The 20,712-nt window shown below is 32.6% G+C and overlaps 2 protein-coding genes across 3 annotated transcripts; one reads left to right on the top strand and one right to left on the bottom strand.

Annotated features, from left to right (window-relative positions):
* Window positions 1–3,008: 3,008 nt before the first annotated feature.
* Window positions 3,009–8,421, top strand: LOC117913104 (circadian locomoter output cycles protein kaput). 2 transcript variants are annotated; one of them, XR_004651079.1, is made up of 3 exons: window positions 3,009–6,747; window positions 7,592–7,927; window positions 8,126–8,209. XR_004651079.1 is itself a non-coding variant. In XM_034828024.1 (2 exons), exons 1-2 carry the CDS (start codon window positions 5,384–5,386, stop codon window positions 8,172–8,174), a joined length of 1,413 nt encoding a protein of 470 aa, XP_034683915.1. In that variant the 5' UTR covers window positions 3,013–5,383; the 3' UTR covers window positions 8,175–8,421. The 2 variants fall into 2 exon arrangements, 1 of the variants encoding a protein (XP_034683915.1); XM_034828024.1 differs by lacking the exon at window positions 7,592–7,927 and having other exon boundaries at window positions 3,013–6,747; window positions 8,126–8,421.
* Window positions 8,422–10,247: 1,826 nt separating this feature from the next.
* Window positions 10,248–15,901, bottom strand: LOC117912691 (probable flavin-containing monooxygenase 1). The gene is made up of 5 exons (XM_034827374.1): window positions 15,437–15,901; window positions 14,032–14,272; window positions 13,142–13,320; window positions 11,800–12,149; window positions 10,248–10,584 (listed from the first exon to the last, which is right to left on the bottom strand). The coding sequence occupies exons 1-5, from the start codon at window positions 15,899–15,901 to the stop codon at window positions 10,248–10,250; spliced, it is 1,572 nt and encodes a 523-aa protein (XP_034683265.1).
* Window positions 15,902–20,712: the final 4,811 nt, after the last annotated feature.

The following is a 20,712-nucleotide window of genomic DNA, read 5'->3' as shown; positions in this document are numbered from 1 at the left end:
TTGAGTTAGAACTTTTCTACCCGAGTGTAGAATTGGTTGAGCTGCAAGTAGCACATCTTCAACCTTTAGGCTCAGCATAGTGCTGAATCTGATCCAACCTATTAAGTAGCAGTCCTGTAAGAAGTGGCCACTTGATGCTCCATGCCTGTGGTTATAGAACAACTATAAGGGGAAGTTGTCACCTAAAGGTAAATAGCTTTCTTTAGAGTTTAGATTACAAATACAGCCAACTGTTTTCTTTGGAATTTGGCCTTGCTTTTTTGGAAGCTTTGCAGCAATGCTTCCCTGTCCTGATCCTAATTCTTTTTCCATGACCCCTTGAGTTTGAAATAGATGTAGCAGTCTCATGTGAAAACTTCAGAGGAGGGAGACTCTTAAATTTAAGGTGGGTGTTCAGCATAGGCAGTGGAAATGGTCCTGTTTTGTGACTTTTTGTCACAGTGCTCAGTCTTGTGTCATCCCTTAGGCCTTAGTGTATTTTTTTGACAAAGAAGCCTAACCCAATCCATAGACACATTTATGAGTGAAAAACCTTCAAACTTTTCTGTTAGAGGAAAGTTAGAAAAATGGTATTTCATATCTTCTAGGAATCTTACTATAGAGAATTGGTCAATTTTGGTTTCTAAAACCTCCTTTTAATAGCTCACAGTTCGAACTTGAAACCTCTAGTTAGGATGCTAATCCCCAAGTCAATCTATTCATACCCATATCATCAAATTGGGATAACCTATTTTTGGAAAAAGGCCCCTGTTTTCAGATTGATTTCATGAATTGGGTTACACACTCTGCTACAACACATGCCTTATCCTGTTTTGTTGTCAAGAGAAGCCATAGACAAATGAAAACACAATTTTCTTATTGATTCTTTTGAATTAGATAATCTGTTTGGTTGTCAAGAAAACACATAAAACAAATACAGACACAAAACAACTAGTGGAAAAACATCCCTGTTCTCACATTGACTTTGTGAATTGGGTGACACACTTTGCTACAACGGATACCACATCAAACAAATGAAAACACAAACACGACGACCCTCTTTTCACATTGATTCTGTGAAATGGGTTACATGGGATGGGTTGTTAGTCAAACACACTGCCCCTGTTTGGTTGCCAAGAATACACACAAAAATAAATGAAAACACAAAGACCCTCTTTTCAAATTGACTTTATGAGACACACCCTGCTTCTGTTTGGCTGCCAAGAAACATACAAAAATAAATGAAAACACAAACTGTTGAAACCAATAATGAAAGATGGAGGGGCACTAGGCATAAGATCATATATCAGTGGGAGTGGTCATACCCCCATGTAGCCCATTGTATAAAGTGAAGTGGTAGAGGAAGGTAGAGGGATTGGCTATGCTTGGTTTTTATTGGTTGCAAGTTGTCATTCACAGCCATAACCAAAGTTAAGGACCCCTTTAGATGCTCTTTTTTTCCTCCTCTTCTCAGCTTCTAGAACATTACTGTAGTGTTGTGTAGGTGGAAGATTAAAAATTTAATGGTCCCACCTCCACACCCCCCACTTATATCAGAAAGTGACCATACATTTGTGGTTAAAATTTGGGAGAGGAGAGAAAGAAGGCCAAAAAAAAAAAAAAAAAAAAAAAAGGTTGTGAGGGCCTGGCATTATCTCTGAACCATCTTCCATTTATTGTCTATTTAATTTTTACCTCCTTCAATTTAATTTTGGGTGGTGGATACTGTGACAATTTTTGTGATGGGGTATAGCTTCTAGCTCCTAATTCCAATCTCTCATAGTCCTAGAAGTAGTATAAGATTTTCTCTTTGCCTCTATGTTTTAGAAATAATTTTAATATTTTTTTAAAATATTGTCGATCCATGCTTTTGGTATTTATTATTTTTTCTCGTAGGTTTTTCAGAAAATATAAAAAAAGTTAATTTTAAAATTTATTAAATAATATTTTAATATTATTAAAAAATTTATCATTAACTATCCTCCATACACTGGTAACATGCAGTGGCAATGTACGTTGTACAATGTACGGCAGAAACCAAAAGAATAATAATAATAATAAAATAATGCTAATAATTATACATTAGATATTAAATAATAAAAATAATATTTATTGAATGAATTAATTAAGGTGCAGGGCTGCCTCCTTATTGTCCCTTTCTATGAAGCCCACGTGGCATCCTCTTTCTGATTGGACCCTTTACAATGCCCACGTGGCATCGGTCTTCAGCAGCTTCACAGTAGAAAAATATAGCCGTTGATTATGACCTGTCACATCGTCCTCAGTGCTGGCAGGCGCGGGCCCACCCCTTTTATTATGGTGGTAAAAGAATTTTTTAGATAATGAATGATATAAAAAAAATAGTTTTAGAAAATAAGGAAGGAAAAGTTAAATCATAAATGATTGTGAACTTTTTTGGGAACATGGAATGGCAGAACTGCCCTAACAGAAAAAAATAAATAAATAAATAAATACAAGAGAGAAAAAAAAAAAAAGCCTACGTGTGAAGATATAATTACGTGTATTTAAATCATTTTTTATTTTTGTGATGAAAAACCTTTAATTTTATAATATTCCATATATTAATAATTATTTATTTATTAGATTCTTTTTATTTTAATCTTTTTTATTTATTAATAAAAAACTATTTTATACAAGTATTGAATAATAATTAATATCATCAATAATAAATTATCATCATTTATAATTTTTTATAATTAAATTTTAATAATAATCTATTGAAAAATAAAAAAAAATACCAACTAAATGCTAGAATTTTAGTTGTGATAAATTGGAGGGGACATGAATGTAAATTGAGGATCGACAAGAAGCAGAGCAAAGTCTGAAATAGAAATAAAACCAACAACACATAAATACCCACAATAAATATAATAATAATAATCATAATTATTATTATTATTATTATTATTATAGCCACATTTATTATGACCCAAAATTAATTAAAAAGGGACCAAAAAGAGTTACTGTTGCTGCCTGATTTATGACGCCCTCTCTCTCTATCTCTCGCTCAGGCCCCTGCAAGCTCTCGGCAGAGACTCAGTCTAATCAATTTTCTATTTTTTTTTTTTTCAAAATTTTAAAATTCTCCCACGAATTTAGAGAGGCTTTTTACGTAAAGGATAAAAGGTAAAGACAGGGTTTTTTTTCCCGCAATGGTGTGAATGGAATCCGAGAAAAAGAGAGAGAAAGTTTGGGAAAGAGAGAGAAAGTCTGAGAGAGAGTTCCGTGGGTGAACGTGATTCGTGGAAGCCATCTTTATCTGATGCATTTGCGCGTGAAGGGATTGGTGGGAAGCAGTGGGTTTTTCTTTTTTTTGCCATGCATCTTTGATGTTATCCACAGCCACAGCCACAGCCCACAGGCCTGTAACTCTCTTCTCACTCTCCTCTCTTTCATGCATTTGTTGTTTTATTTATTTATTTTATTATTATTCTATTCCTTTTCTAGAACCCATATCACCATTGTCTTTGTTTTCACTTGGAAATTAGGTTACCTACACCATTTTCTTTTATCATATATGTACATATGTTGCAATGGTTGGAAAATTCTCAAAAACCCATATTTAATTTTCAATTTTTCTTCAAATTTTGTGGGGGATTTTACTTTAAAGTGCATATTCGAGATGGGTTTGTATTTTAAAGCATAAAAGTTTGACGAGTTTGGGGCTATTTAATTATTTGGACATTGATTTCATTGACACTTTCAACTTTTGACAGAATTTCACATTAGGGTTTTGATATTGGAAGAGTTTTTAAATCCTTGGCTTCTCCCAAGTGAAGCTTCCCAAGCCATAAGTCACATACTGGTTTGATTGATACTTTAAATTTGGTATTTGCAAAGAGTTTTTGTTTTTCTTGTAAAAATTAGGAAAGTTCTGAACCATAGACCAGGCCAAAGTGGAGACTCTCAAGGCTTAACCCAAGCTAACATGCCATTGATTTGATTGATACCTCAAATTTGAAAGTGGGTTTACTCAAATTTGAAGTTTGAGAAGGGTTTGTTCTTTTATGGGGATTGTTTAAAAATTGTAGTGTTGGGGTAAAATGCTAATACTTGCTCCCTGTGCACACAGCAAGTTCATGCTTGCAAACAGTGTCAGATTGCAACTTTACATATAAAAAAATTTGTTTTAATCCAATACATAGTTGTTCTGTTTATGGATAATATTACAGCAGTGAAAATGTACCCTTTTCTCAAGGTTGCATTTTCACTGTTTGTTGCTGCCTGAAAGCTCTGCTAATAGACTCAGAAGCCATGCCTCTGCCACCTCCAATTAGTAGTAAAAGAGAAAATATATGAAGTGAAACTAATGTTTCATAAGAAAAAGGCAGTAGGAAAGGGAAAGAGAGAGGATGGTATGGAGCATTTCTGTCTTTAACATGCTGTGAAATGCCTTTACAAAAGGTCCAAGTTCTCTGTTTCATGAACACAGACTCAACATTTTTATATATATGCATTTTCTTTATATTGGGAGAAATAAAAAACAGAGAGAAGGTTACAACAGTAATGGAGATTCTTCTGTCAGTCTCTATAGCCTTTTGCTGACGTTTTTTTAAGAGTCTGGTCCCATAGTACAAGCTTGCAGGCTAGATGTGAGAATGCCCCATCAAACATTCCGTGCCCAAAATGCCCTCTAGATGTATATTTTCGGTAGTGGTTACTGGTAAATGAGGAAATATCAATCCTGAGGATTCATAGCAATTAACCTTTTAGATGTTACTGCCTTAGAAATTCACCGGTTGTTGTCACCTTCTCCTTCACATGGCTTTCTCTATTATTTTTGGAAGCTTCTTATGTGTTTCTGTGATCATCATCATCATCTAACCGACTAAGCGATTAGGATTGAGGACCTGCCGCTACCCTTCACTTATCATAGCATTTGAATTCTGTAATCAAATGGTGCTCAAACGATAAGCAGTGATCCTAAATCCCTTCATCGGACCTAAAACTGATTGCTGCCAATAAAATCAGACAAAAGCTAGTTGAGTTGTGGTGGATAGAATTGCTGTATGATTGTTAGTTCTGCATTATGTGGGATGATACTCCCGTTACTTTTTTCAAAAAAACACAATATCATGTCTTAATTTTTCCTTCTAAAAATTGAGAGTGATTCTAGATTGTATATTGTCAATTATTTCAACCGGGTGGGGGGTTACAAGTTTGGATTGTGTATTTTGTGTCAATATGGTGAGATGATAATAGTATTTTAAGTGTAGTGAAAAAGGGAAGGAAAGGAAAGGAAAGGAAAGGAAATCTAGGGACCCTTGTAACTACCCATTTAAAGCAGGTAATGAAATGGTAACAACCTATGCTTTGCCAAAACAGGGAAAAATCCAAAAGAATTTAAAAACCCTAGACCATCAGCCATCTATTTATAACACCCATGAGACCCCTCTGGACTCCGGATCAGCCTCTGCCCCTGCATTTTGTACTTTGCCTCTCAGGAAAGGAAAAAAAAGTAACAAACCACATTCTCCCAACCGACCTTCTCTCTTTAACATTCCATTTTTCCACCACCCTGTTTGGTTTGAGAGAAAAAAGAAGAGAGGGCGGGAGAGGGAGGGAGATGAGGGGTCGATCTTCAAAGCAAGGTGGCAAAGAAGGAATGGACATAGACAAGATTCATAAGCTGAAAGAAGAGCCTCATCTCTCTGGAGCTTATATTCGTAGCCTTGTTAAACAACTAACCTCTTCAAGAACCAAGGACCCCATGAACCCCAAAGACTCGGATACTGTTGATGGGGATGGCTTTTCTGGCCAAAACATCGCTAAATTCGGCGAAGGTTTTGGTGAAAATCAGCAGGCCCATCAAACCCAACAACCCCAACAACACAAAAAACAAGTTAGGAGGAGACTTCACACCAGTAGGCCTTATCAAGAAAGGCTCCTAAACATGGCTGAGGCAAGGAGAGAGATTGTCACTGCACTTAAGTTCCACAGAGCTGCAATGAAACAAGCCAATGAACAGCAGCAACAGCAGCAGCAGCAACAACAACAACAATCCCCGCCGCTTCAATCTCCTCCTCAACCATCTTTGGAGCCGGAAGCAAAAATAAAATCTAGAAGAAATCCTAGGATATACCCTTCAAGCACTGCCAATTTCTCCAATTATCTAGACAGCCTCTCTTACTCATCTTTCTCCTGTGCCCCTCCAAACCCTTACTCCTGGTCTGCATCTCCAAGTGCTCCACCACCCCCTCCTCTTTCCGATAATATTAACTTTGCTCTCCCTGACCAAACCTTAGGCCTGAATCTCAATTTTCATGATTTCAACAACCTGGATGCCTCCCTGTACCACACCACCAACAACCCATCATCAATCTACTCATCCTCATCTCCCTCATCGTCTTCTTCCCCCACACTTTCCATTGCCACGGAGGAGGTTCGATGCTTTGCAACATCACAGGAGGGCCTTCCAGTGGTTGCTGCAGACTCTAGTGTCATGACCGGAGGAGGGTTTCATCCAGCGATGGATGATGAGGAGATGGCTGAGATCAGGTGGATAGGAGAGCAGCACCAGATGGAATGGAACGATAACTTGAATTTAGCGACATCAGCATGGTGGTTCAAGTTCTTGAAGGCCATGGAAATTGGCCCAGAAGCCACAAATGTAGAAGATGATGGATACCATCCCTTTGATGAAGTCATGGATTATCCAGCTTGGTTGAGTGGGAATGAGAGCTGCTTGGTTCCACGTTTGGATGACTGCTGCTCAATGGACTACTTGCAAGATCCAGCCTTGCCTTGGTGAGTATCCCACAACCCAATTTCCTTTTTCTTTTCAAACAAAAACAATTTCAAGAAATGTTTTCTGTTTCCAATTATCATACTAGGTTTCATTTTCTTGTTTTTTTTTTTTTTAAAAAAAATGAATTGGGGCATTTAGCCTAGTCTTGATCTGAGGTTCTTTTTTCTATTTTTTTTAATAGCAATTGGGTCTTAGCCAGGTGAGGAGACCCCTTTGGGATCTAAAGCTTCAACCATTTTTTTATTACATATATGGCATCATAACCCATATATTGTAAGAATGACGAAAGACTTGGACATATTCAGGCCTTCAGGGATCCATTTGAGCTAAGAGTTTGTTGCTTGGTATACCCTTTCAAATCTGTTTGGAAGTCACTTCCCATAGTTATGTGACGTGGGAATAATTGGCTTAGGCTTATCCTAAAACCGCTTTACAAATTATTTGGACAGGAGAATAATACTGAGTTGAGATCTCCCTTTTACCACTTTACTCTTTACCATCTTACCTTATTTTAATGTCATGTTGGGACCCCCAAATCAACCAGTGAGCCCAGGTTCAGCCAAGCTCAGCGTTGGCTTATAGCAGGCTCTATGGGTGAAACCACCCAGTTTCAGTTTGTAACTTTGAACCAAAATCAGTAAATTCCTAGAGTAAACGGTAGAGTTTGGTAAGATAAAAACAGGAATGAGTAAAAGAGACAGAAGGGATACCTTTCATTTAGTTTCTTCTTTATTTTCTGTACATTTCTTTGATATGGTTGTGATCTTTTAATTTATTTCCATATTCCCTGAATTTGTTGCCCTATTAATAAACTCATTATTTCATTGTATGCAATTCTGACAGTCAAGGACAAAGTAGGGATAGTTTTGGTGGTTGCAGTGTTTGAAGATGATGTAGGTTCAATGGAGAGATGATATATGGGTGGGTAGTGGTTGGATTGACAAAGGATATATAGTTGTGGTGGGTTTTGATTAAAACTTGGATGGTGATCCTCTGTGAAGAAGTTTTCACAACAAAAATGATACTGTTTGTAGAAATGGTGGGGTGAAGGTGGTGGAAATATAGTTCTAGTTGATGCAACAACCATAGATTTACCATTGGCAATGGTAGCCTCCTCTGACAATGAATCAGAGGTCCTGAATTCCACCCGTCTCGATATTTAAACGATGTAGCATGGAGGTAAAGGTCCATATTACCTGGGGTTTGCTTCAACAACATTTGGGACAAATGACCCATGTTTTGATGGATTTCTCCATTGTTAAAAAAAAAAAAAAAAAATCGTATAAATTTACCATGCCCACATTCAAATTAGTGATATTTTACAAGGCTGCTGATTGTTTTCCTTTTTCTTATAGTTTTGTCGTTTTTTACATGCAGCATGGACATTGGAGAAATTGAAGGAATGGATGGGGAGTGGCTAGCCTGAGAGATTGATTATTTTTTGTCAATCAAATCCTTGGCTCTTTTTGTTTTTGTTTTTGTCTTTTTAGGGTTTTTCTCTCTCTTTTTTTTTTTTTTTTTTTGGGTCTTTAGTCTTTTGAAGCCCTTTTTGTAATAAGGCTTGCAAAGATGTGAAAGTGGGTAAGCCATGGAGGACAATAATGTGTAAGGAAGAAAAGGGTATGCTTTTCTCCTTTTTGAGTTCTATTAATTTATTGGTACCTTTCTATCTACTTCCCAATTTTCTAATTTTAATTTAATCTTCAATTTCAAAAATTAAAATAAAATAGAATCCTAAAATCCCTTGCTTCTAATGATTAAATTTGCAATCGTCAATAATTTTATAATATATTTTCATATTATGGTCCATATTACAAATTTTATTTTATATATATTATCGTTTTTATATATATAAAAGAGTTATTTTTAATATTTATACAAGTTTTGATCAATTTCTATTTGATCATATTTTGTTTTCAATTTTTTTTTCAATATTTCCATAAAATCCAATGGCCATGCATTTTCCGATATTTTTATTGATGAATAGTAACTTTGGCATAACTATTTAAGACAACTCCCATTGTTAAAAAGGTTGTTCTGTCTCTTGTTTGAGAAAATAAACATTAGCAAGTTCCATTGTGAGTCATGTATTCTTGCAAAATACGTCGCATGAGCCTTCTGATAAAAGAGATTTAATTTATTTACCCATAGTTTAGTTCATTCAAATATTTGGGACCTATCTCGTGTTACCAATATTTCTAGTGCTCATTGGTTTGTTACTTTTATAGAGGATTGCACTAAGACCACTTAGGTTTATCTAATAAAGTCCAAGTTCAAAGTGTCCTTAATTTTCTATGCATTTAGCAAATTTGTTGACACTCAGTTTGGAGCCAAAATTCAAACATTGAGATATGATAATGGTAAATAATATTTCAATTAGGAATTTATGAATTATTTGAGTAAAGAAGACATTCTACATTAGTTAATATGTGTTGATACCAATGAAGTGGTTGAAAAAAAAAAACATCTTTTAGAGGTAGCCTGTGCTTTCTTATTCCAAATGAAAGTGTTGAAATGCTATTGGGATAATGTTATACTAATAGGTGCATACCTTATCAACAGAATGTCATATGAGAAGTTTTAATAGGATTTTCAACAAGTATTGTTGGCAAAACACTATTTGATTGATTTTAAGAAGGACTTCTGAGATTATTTCTTATTTGGATGAACATCTATTCTATTCCCATCAGCTTTATTCACAATTTTAGCTATTGTATCATTCAGTTCAATAGTAATTTCAACATCTATATCATTCTTTTCAGCAACAATGATATTTGTTCCTTCTTTCAGTTCTTTTTCCACATCCCAATCCCTCTTATCTTCCAATCTTGATGTATCCTCCCCTTGAAGATAGGCGTTATCAAAGTATTGTTGATTATCTACAAAAGTCACATGCATAGTGACGTAATGCTTTTTCGTAGGAGGATGATAGCACTTATAGCCTTTCTTTGTGGGGGGAGTATCCTAAGAACATAGTCTTCACAACTTTAGGATCCAACTTTACATGTAATTGGTCATGGATATGAACATAGGATACACATTCGAAAACCTTCGGTGGAAAAACATCTACCCCTTAAAAGTTAGGAAATAGTGTCATGAATTTTTTTGTTAGTGCTTGGTTTTCTAAGATTTTATAGTTTTTCCCTTGATTAGCAAAATAAATATTATTCTTACTAGGAAATAAAGTCTTAGTTTTATTAGGAAAAAGAGTGTCACGAGTATTTTGATACTTTTCATTTTTTTTCTTTTTAGTTTTTGTTATTAAATAAATTTTTTTTAAAAATGTTCCACAAAATGGTACCATTAATTAATAAAAAGGAAAGTCATGAAATTTGCTTAAAGATATAAATTTAAAGGATAACACGTCTTATTTTTTCTCAAACAAGCCCCAAGATTCGCTTTGTATAGAAAACAAAGCAAGGAAACTCTGAAGTCCGTGACATAAGGCTTTGTATGGAAAGCAACAAAGTAAGGCAACAACTAAGTCCGGCTAGTAAACTCAGTATTGATAGTCTTGGCAAGTGTAAGGGCCGAAAGCTTCAGAAAACCAGGTGTTCTTCCTCAAAGATTTCCACCCCATGTCCTCACAGAGCTCATCACTGTGGTTGATACTGAAGGTGGAAATGCAGTTTCTCTTGTAGAACCTCGTACTTCTCTTCATTACTTGCATCTCTTTTTTGGTTTTCTCCAGCATCTTCTCGATGGTGGGAAGCTTGAACTGCTCGTCCACCAGTTGCGCCAGCCATTTGCTGCGTAACTCGGAGGTGTGCAGGTTGGAGACGCTCTCGACATACCCCACAAACGCCATGTTTGGAATCAGTGGATGGATGGTGCCCCTGCCATGTACGTATATAATCAGCTTACACGAGAAAAAATTAGGCCCCATTTGATATGAAATCTTGGTGGTTGATAAATAAACGTGTGTAGTGTTAACACACATACAAGCGGAAATAAGAAAAAAACAACATATTTTAACTGGTTTGACAATCAGATCCTATATTCAAAAATTCACTAATCAACCGAAGATTAATAATGGAAAAGACTTTCATTCTCCCCTCAATTACGTACGGTCACATATTATTTTCTCGTTATTTAACTAAACCCCAAATTATAAAAAGATTCAATACAATAAGAGTAAACTCGGCCTTCTACATTTTCTATGTAACATAATAAAATTGATTCAAGTGTTTCACAATTCAACATTTAGTTGATGACTTTAAGGATGATGATAACACATATTTTCAAGGACTTTTCTACCTCACTTCTCAACAAATTGGTTTTGAAGAGGTATAAACAAGGAATGAGGGTGTTTAGACATATATGTATATATTTTGGAAAGGAGAAGACTTGGGTATTCTTTCATCCCACTTAGCTAATAACCTTAATTTGGGCTTGAGGGGGAATGAAAATATACTAAGATAATTAGGACAATAACCCTAATATGAATTTAGGATAAAATGAGAATACAATAGGTAATTAGGACAACGTCTTAACCTATTCTTAACTTATTGATTGACATTGTCAAACTCTACAACAATTAAAGTTATGATAGAATGTCAAATTAGTAAATTGACTTGTCTTAATTTGACCATTTTCAATGTGTGTCTAATTGGACTTCGGTTTTTAAAGACATATTTTAATTAGTTTTATCAAAAATGTTTTTACTAAAAAAGGAGTAATATTTTATATTTAATTTTTTTTAATTAAATAAAAATATGCTTTTTAAACATGGATCTCCCTACTTCTCCAAAATGTGGATCCATGCTCGAGGGTTTATACATCCAAATATCCTTTGTTTGATCTACAAATGAAGCTTTTATTGTTAAAAATCTCTTTGAAACATGATTTAATATTACAGTTTCAAAATCATATTTAATAACATGTTTTGATTATTTCTTTTTTAAAAATTTGATGACAAAGTTTTAATTTTTCCCCACCCCGAATCTTTAAAAAAATTATAATTAAATTGCTTTTTCAAATAAACACAATTTTAAAATAGACATAATTTATATAAATATTAATTGATAAATTTTGATAACTTTTCCGATTACCTGTACAATGGTAGGTTCCCAGTGGAGTGCTGGATCAAACGGCAGAAGGGCTGAGGAAGTAAAGCTTTGAGCTTCTTGTTCCCATCAAATCCAGTAGCAAGAGCCACAACATCAGCTTCCAATTTTGTGTTGTCCTCCAACTCGATTCCGCCGCTCCAGAACCACCATTTGGACGACCTCTTGAACAAGATCCGGCCGTTGTCCGCCTCGGCGAAGAAATTTTCCGGCAAGATGGCCATCTGGCAAGAAGCATAGTCCTCCTCAAATGGGTGATCTGGTTTCAGTCCATACTTCACCAGAGGCAGCTTCCACACCAAGTATGACTCTATAAACTTTGATATGGCTTTTCTCTGAATTTATATGCCACAAATTTAGTGAAGTTGGTAAGCTATAGTTTGAGCATATGCATGCATGGAGGATAGTTACTTATAGAAAAAAAAAAAAGGGGAAATGATAATTCAATTTTCAATAGAATTTCGAACAAATAGATAATGAATTAATAGTTAAGATAGACTCCGATGCTATTGATTAAGTTAAGAAGACAATGTTTTCTTCTTGGAAAAAATCTAACGCTAAGTGTATGAGAAAGAAAATAGATTAAAATAATTTGTAGAATCTAATACACTTTTTTTGTTATCAGCTTTCCAAATTTATTTATATCATTTATTGAATTTTAAAATGCATAAATTTGTAAATAATTGTTATTACATTTGGTTCTTCAAAAGAAAATAAAATATAATTATAATTAATTAAAATATTGTATATTTTAAAATTATTTAATTTTTATATTATAAAATTAAAATAAATGGAATGAAATTGAAGTAAAATATAAAAATAATATATTAAATTTAAATCTATTTTTTACTTTTCTTTATATTTTTAAAAAATAAAACATAACCTAACTTCATTAACAAAAGTTAGAATATTGACGGTTATTAAACAAAATCTAACTTGATTAACATTTAGATTAAAATATCGATATTTATACTTTATACTTTTCCTTTTTATTTTTCAAAAATCAAACATACATAACTTGATTAACATTTAGGTTATAATATTGTCACATGCTTCTTACTTTTCCTTTCTATTTTTTAAGATTCAGACTTAACTTGATTAACATTTAAGTTAGAATAGTGATATTGATGCCTTTTATGTTTCCTTTATATTCCTTTCTATTTTTTAAAAATCAAATATAATCAAACTTGATTAATATTTAAATTAGAATATTGATACTGATATTTTTTACTTTTCTTTTCTATTTTTCAAAACTCAAACATAACCAAATATTGATACTGATACTTTTGAAAAACCTTTACACAACTAAGGGGAAATGTGAATTTACCATTGGAGATAAGAGAAAGCATAGAAGGGTCCTGAGAAAGCTTTGATTTGGCTTCTCATGGAGGAACTGTGAAAACCTTGTGGAATAGAACAAGAAAAATGGTAACCCCCAAATCCAATATGATGGGACTGTCCAATGTAATGTTCTTATCACCATTGTGCATGGTTGCCCATCTGGATCTTCAAACACAAAGCAAAACAAAGAAAGTCAGATATACCAATTATACAATAATATTTTTTATTTTTTACTCCAAAAAAAAAAAAAACCGAGATTGAATTAAGTGAGAACCCTCTGACATGAGGAGACTAGTTTAACTGAAAAAAAAACTCAGAGAACTTTGTTGAAAACCCAATTTGCAAAGAGAGACAAAGTTGACTAATCTTTTTCTAAAATACCCCAAAGGAGTAGTGGGATTGAGTTTTTTTTTACCTTTTTTTTTCCCATATGGCCTCCAAAGAAAAAAAATACTTGGGCTATGTTTGGTTCTAGAAAATTTGAAGGAAAATGAAAGGAAAAGAAAATACAAAGGAAAAGTAGAAAGAAAATAAAAAATAGATTAAAAATCGATATATTTTTTTTTTGTTACTTCAAACTCGTTTTATTTATTTTAACTCATCAATATAAAAATTAAATAATTTAAAAATTCATAAGTTTTTAATTAGTTTTAATTATATTTGATTTTCTTTGATATTTTTTATAGTACAATCAAACATGAAAAAATCATTTTTTTTTACATTTTTTTTCTTTCCATAGTATTTTATAGGAACCAAACATAACCTTGGGCATAGCTTTACTAGTCAACTTTCCTCTCCTGTTGCGCTTTCAATGAAAGAGACATTGAAAATGAAGTTAATTTTAATTATTATTTTAAAAATGTTTGACTTCATTACCTTGATTTGCTTCTGCTGCCTCCATGGCTAAATCAATTGCTGATTTCTTGTATCCAATGACTACAACTTTCTTTCCTTTGAGAAGCCTATGAGCAGCTGCTTCATCCAGCTTTGAGTAATCCAGGGAGTGCAAAACCTTGCCTTGAAATATTTCTCTACCTTTGTTTGGTGGAAAATTTGGCATTTTTGGTATGTCCCCATATTTCCCAAGGCACATCACCAAACATTCAAAAGCATACCACTACTCACAAAATTGGAAACACATAATAATCAGCAACAACTTTATCTTAGGAGTTAAATCAATAAAAGAGAGAGAGAGAGAGAGAGAGAGAGAGAGAGAGAGAGAGAGAGAGAGAGAGGTTTTTGATTTTTGAATAACAGCTAGCAAGAGAATGATTTGCACAATGGTATTGAATTAGTGAAACAGGATAAGTTGGCAATCAAATGTAATCAAAGGGTGTGGTACAACTTGTAAAGCTTTAGATATTGTATTAACAATCCAAACATTGTAGAAACACTAATATCAATAAGTTCAATATTTTACTCTTATATCTTCTTAAAAAAATATCAATAGGGTTGATTGTTTTAATTTTATGTCTTCTAAAAAAGAATATATCTTCAAACTTGTTTCATAAATCCAAAACAAAATACGACATATTTAATAATACTTTTTATTACTGTTCTCAAAGTACAATTCTTATTTGCCCTCAAAAATAAAATTTTAATTAAAAATTTAAATATCAAAAATAATTTTCTCAACTTATATATTCTCCTTGAAAAATAATATAATACATATATAATAAAAGCTTTTAAAGTATTCTCCATATTTTTAATTGTTTTTAAAAGAATTATCAAAAATTCTTTAAATTTGTTATTAAAAAAAATAACATGTTTTGAAAACAAGTTTTTAAAAAAATCTATTTTCATTTAAAAATTTGTCAAACATATTTTCTTTAAGTTAGAAAACAATTTCCAAATTGCCTTAGGTTTTTCGGATAAATAAATGTATCGGGACTAAATCTAATTGTGTTTGTGATGATAAAGAAATTTTAAATTGTTATTAGTTGTTTTTTTGTAAAATCTTTTGAACAACTATTGAAAAGAAAATGAATACTTTGAAAAATTTAGTATTGCACATGAGTATACTTTACCTTTGTTAAGAATAAACCAAGAAAACTATTATTCATGTATATTCAAGTTTCCAACCAGTTTTTTTTAGGACCGATTTTAAAAATATTGTCAAACAAACTCAAAGCGATTCTAATTAATATCATACTAATCTACTAATTTGATCCAAAAATTTAACCCATGTAGCAAAACAATGCAATATCAAATCCATTTGTGCTAAAAACTTGAACAGTAAAAAACAAAAAACAAAAGGAGCACCAAGAAATGAGCAAATGACCTGAAGGGTTGGGGACTGGTTAGTCTGCACTGCGACCTCCCAAACAGGACGACCTCTCAACAACCTCCCATACTCTCTGGGTTCAGTCTCAAGCTGGTCAAAATAACTTTCATTCTCATCACCGATATACCTCATCTCCACCACCTTGGAGTTCAACTTCACATACTTCAACACATCAAAATGTGAAGCATAGTTGTGTAAGTACTCCAAAATCTCTATATGAGAAGGAAAGCTTGAGTTATCTCTTTGAGGCCAAGGGTAATCTGTAAACTCAAAATCACAACGAGGGGTCTGAAGCTTAGTTGAAGTGTAAGTGCAGTGTTTCCACACACCCCCTATGGAATCAGTGGCCTCAAAGACCACTGGGCTGTGACCCGAAAGCTGTTTAGCGGCTGCGATACCGCTTATGCCAGCTCCGATGATCCCTATTTTAGAGACATGGTGGAGGTTTTGGTCACCGGCCATGGTGGTAAATGAGAGATGGGGTTAGAGATGATGAAGTGTATGTGAAGATTGATGAAGGTAAGGGGAGGCCTTGGTGATGTATTTATAGATCAGTGGGTGGTAGTGCCCAAAGAATCAAGCAAACCAGGGTGGCTAATTGACTCATCTACGATTGAACTTAGGTACGGTCTGTTTGGATACGCTTCTTGTTTATTTTTTAATTGAAAATTAGGAGTTCAACAAAGACTTAAGACTTATTCAAGCAAAAACTTTTATGTCATGTCAGAATACACTTCCTCTTTTCTTTTCTTTTTTTCATTAAAAAAAAAAAAGGAACATCTTCCATAAAATATTAGAGCTCTTACAAAAGCGAAGACTTATCTAATGTTATTGAAAAATACTTTTAAAAAATTTTCAAGTTTGAGAAAGTAAATAATTTTCATTTCTTATTTAAAAAATATTTTTGAGGACATAAGGTAATTAAATATCAGTTATAAGAGTTTTTGCATTTTATAAAGGATTTTTTTTTAAAAAAAAAAAAAAGTGCATCCAAACAATACCTTAGGTATTTCATTAATGTTTGATAAACTTAGGTCTCTTAATAATTTATTTTTAAATAATATATTAATCCACTAATACCATTAGTTTTGCACATGTTTGCATTAGAAGCTAGCTTATTGAGATAAAAATGGATTAATTAAGAGTAAAAAAATATGAATGAAGATGAATCACAATGCTATACAAGAATAAGAAATTCAAATCCGGAGATGAGAGGATTTTCGATTATATGAGAATAATTTTTTTTCAATTTCTATTTTCAATAAGTCATTCAAAGAAAGCAATGAATGAGAAATATATAGAACCCATTTTTCATCTTTTTCCCTATTCTAACATTCTAAATGATTAGACTAATGTATCAATAGCAAAGAGTGGATACATAAGTTGAAACTTAGGCTTTTTTTAATAAATATATGTATGGTAATTAAGAAGAAAGGTCCTCAAGTCATATTTGGTAAGATCTTATATAACTAACTATATGATATTATGAGAGTCAACCTAGTCAAATTGAGAAATAACCTAGTTGCATTAGGAAGCAACTTGCTCTACTTATAGAACCTACTCATACTAAAGAAGCAAGTGGGTCTGATTAAGTAACCTAATCACATCGAAAAATAACTTGATCATATTGATCGAAATTGGAAAATAATTCAACCAAATTAATAGTAATCAAATTACTTTTCAAATATGCTTAGGTTATTTCTCAATGTGATCAAATCATGTAACTAGGGCAACTTACATACATAATATAAGTCGATCTCGTAAGTAAACCAAAGTACTTCCTAATATAATTAGGTTATTTCCTAATTTGACTACTCTCTCTCTCTCTCTTCTGTGCATATATATATATATATATATATATATATATATAAAAGTTGGTCCAATCATGTAACTTGATCACATTGAGAAGCAACCAATTTATGTTTGAGAAGTAATTTGATCACATTTAATTGATAATTTGATTCAATTACATCCCAACTTCAATCAATATGGTTCTATTGCCAAAAGTCATTAGACTGAAAAATGCAACCTCTTGCAATCCTATATATGATATTATCTTTAATAATCACTTGCACTTAGAAGTTTAAACTACTAGAAAGTAGACTAAGGACATAATCTTTTCACATCATCCAACTTTGTGTTTCAACACTAAATCAAATCATTAACTTGTTGAAAGCCTGAAATATTTTAGCAAAGACTAATGAACTTGTATCTCAAACTGACTAATACTAAAAAGATAGTGAAAGTAAGATGGAGTTGAGACTTTGTTTAAAGTCTAAAATTATAGTTGATGAGTGACCACATGATTATTGGAAGTTCCACAAATGCATGAACCTCTCTTTCTCAAGGGAAACCATGGTGTTGGAGGAAACAAAATATGTAGAAAAATATGCTGAAATTAGGTAAGAAAAGTACAACAAAGGTAGCCCTCTGAATTGTGAATCTGGGGGAAAAAAACAAAAAGTGCACTTGGGGTAAAATTCTCCCATGATTGTGACCAGACAAAAGCCACCGAAGTGACGACTGGTGGAGAGCTCTCTAGAAAAGGCTTGGAAAATCTTACTTTTCCCTTGAACATTGCTTGGAAAATTCTTCATGTCTAGCTCACTAGAAAAGGCTTGGAAAATCTTAGTTATCCCTTGAACATTGCTTGGAAGATTCTTCATGTCTAGCTCACTAGAAAAGACTTGGAAAATTTCTCACGTTTCCCTTCAATGTTTGCAAAATTCTTCATTGTCAGCTGTTTTATTGCATGGAGAGTCACCTACTCCTCTTACCCACCACATAGTTGTGGAAGATACTGGACTCACATTCACATAGTTGTGGAAGATACCAACATGGACTTGAAAGATAGTAACTCTACAATATTTGAATAGTCAGTCTCTAAGTAAATTATTGAAAATTATATAAATATATATAATTTGTTAGATTTCTAAGAAAGATCGTGCCCAAAAAATGAAAAAAGCGTGTATATATATATATATATATATATATATATATATGTACCATAATCTTAGGAAGAAATTCTCTATCTTTCATATGGTCATATACCATAATTGAAAGATATTTTTTTACATTTGTTTGATGGTGCTACAATGGCAAAATAATCTATCTTTCTTTTAAATGCAAAAAGTATCATGTGGAAAAATTTTAGTAAGGAATTTTCTATCTTCCATCCGGTCATATATTGCATATAGGAATTCGCTATCTTTTATTAAGAAAATTTGTTCACATTTTCAAAATAATGCGGTGAAATTGAAGAAATAATTTAGTCGAGTTTAATTTATGAGGTAATTGGATTGAATTGTTTCAAATGTGACATTCAGTGACTTAAATTTTATTTTAATGACTTACAACATGGTTTTAATTATTAGTCATAGAATATCAATGATGAGTGATTTTTTTTTATTTTTTTATTTGGCATTTTTCTTTGAGTCGGCTTAGAATAATTATCCCAAACACAATAACCATCATAAGTGTACATAGATAATATTGATCTATGGATATTTTCATTGCATGAATTAATTAAGAAGGAATATGCAAGTTATAGGCTCATAGCATCATTTCTTACATTACTATTATAAATTTATAATCTATTAAAATTATAATAAATGTTCAACTTTTTTTCTTATTTTTCGAGTTTGAAAAATTGAAAATCATCTCAAAATATAGCTATTCTAAAATGAGACAATTGTCTTTCCTCGTGCTCTTTTGCTAATGCACCTTCATTGAATACGTCAATCAATTTATATATAATTTGATTTCATAAAATAAATATTCTTAATTTTTTAGATATTTATAAGTCATTACATATGTCGTTATCAAAAACACTTGAAGAAAAATAATTTGCACCGTCAAAGATAGGATTACCGTTAGATTCTTATGGACTTTCACTTAAAGTAACAACTTTGCACAAGTCTATCTATTATTCCAATATATGGATCATTAGTGAAGAAATTAACGAATTCTATTAAAAAAACCTATTAAAATTCTTTTCACAAGACTTAAAAAAGTCAATTTCTTGACCCAAAAGAAAGGTCCATTTCTTAATGTCTTATAATTCATTCCATCTCCTATTCCATTAGAAAAATATAACATATAAGTTAAAGTCAAATCTAGGACCATCTAATTTTCTCCTCTCTGTTACCATGTCATTTCAGACGGAAAGAAAAACATTACTCTTCTTTTGACTGCCTCCAATCTAACACCAAGACAACATATGATAATGAATTTTGTGGTTAGATTAGATTAGATTAGATTCAATTCCTGTCAGCCACCTCTACCACCACTACTCTCTTCTTCTTTGATTTTGGATAGTAAACCCCATTAAAGAAAATATGCCTCAAAGAAAGAGACACATCACACTTCATCTTTTTAGAAGAAACAAGACTAGATACAATTGTAGGATGTCAGCTTGTTAGTGCTATAGAAATTATTCGGTGAGTTATCAAGTTCATCTTTACTACCTCTTAAAGTTTTCTCGTTTGTTAGCCAAAGAGTAGGGGATGCAGAGACAACATGTTTGGTGGCACTGAATTTTCCTAAGGAAAATGAAGCTACATCTTCACTACCCACTTAAAAAGCTTTCTCATTTGTTAAGTAAGGAGGGTAGGGATGCCGGGACAACGAGTTTAGTGGCAGGCATTGAATTTTTCTTAGGAAAATGAAGCTACTTAGCTGCCAAAGCCTCCGACTTTTTTGGAAAAGTGGGATGAAGGATGAATGGTTGATATAATTACGTAACTCCTTGAGCTTCCACTAGAAGAAGTTAAAAATAAAATTAGGAAGGACAATTTTTACTATTATGGTTGATTTTATATTTAGAACCTAGTTATATTTTAAAACATTTTTATTAAAAATAAAAATAATTTTGATATATGTTTTTTTTTAAATTAATAAAATAAAAATATGTGTTTTAAAAATGTTCTTATCTTTCTAAGGATAGATAAATCATAATCAAAAGTGCAATGACAGTAAAGATGAAGGTTGTCGCTCGATAAAAACAATCTTGATTTGATTAATTTCTAAGAAATCAAAAGTCTTTTTAACAATATAGATCGTAAACACTAACACACTTAAAGATGATTAAAATCTACCCTCATTTAGTCTATCCTTATTAAACATCAATTAATTTTCAGATGAGATTATTAAAGTCCAATCCAATAAAATGGTATCAAAGCCAAATATCATCAAGTGAAGCAATGAGGTCTCATATTAGGGGAGAGATTGTCATGGTGCATTATTTTTAAGTCCAAGAATAAGTCACCCAAATT

The sequence above is a fragment of the Vitis riparia genome, chromosome 4 (genome assembly GCF_004353265.1).
Source record: "Vitis riparia cultivar Riparia Gloire de Montpellier isolate 1030 chromosome 4, EGFV_Vit.rip_1.0, whole genome shotgun sequence".
NCBI classification, from domain to species: domain Eukaryota; kingdom Viridiplantae; phylum Streptophyta; class Magnoliopsida; order Vitales; family Vitaceae; genus Vitis; species Vitis riparia.
This window is presented reverse-complemented; position numbering and strand designations above follow the sequence as displayed.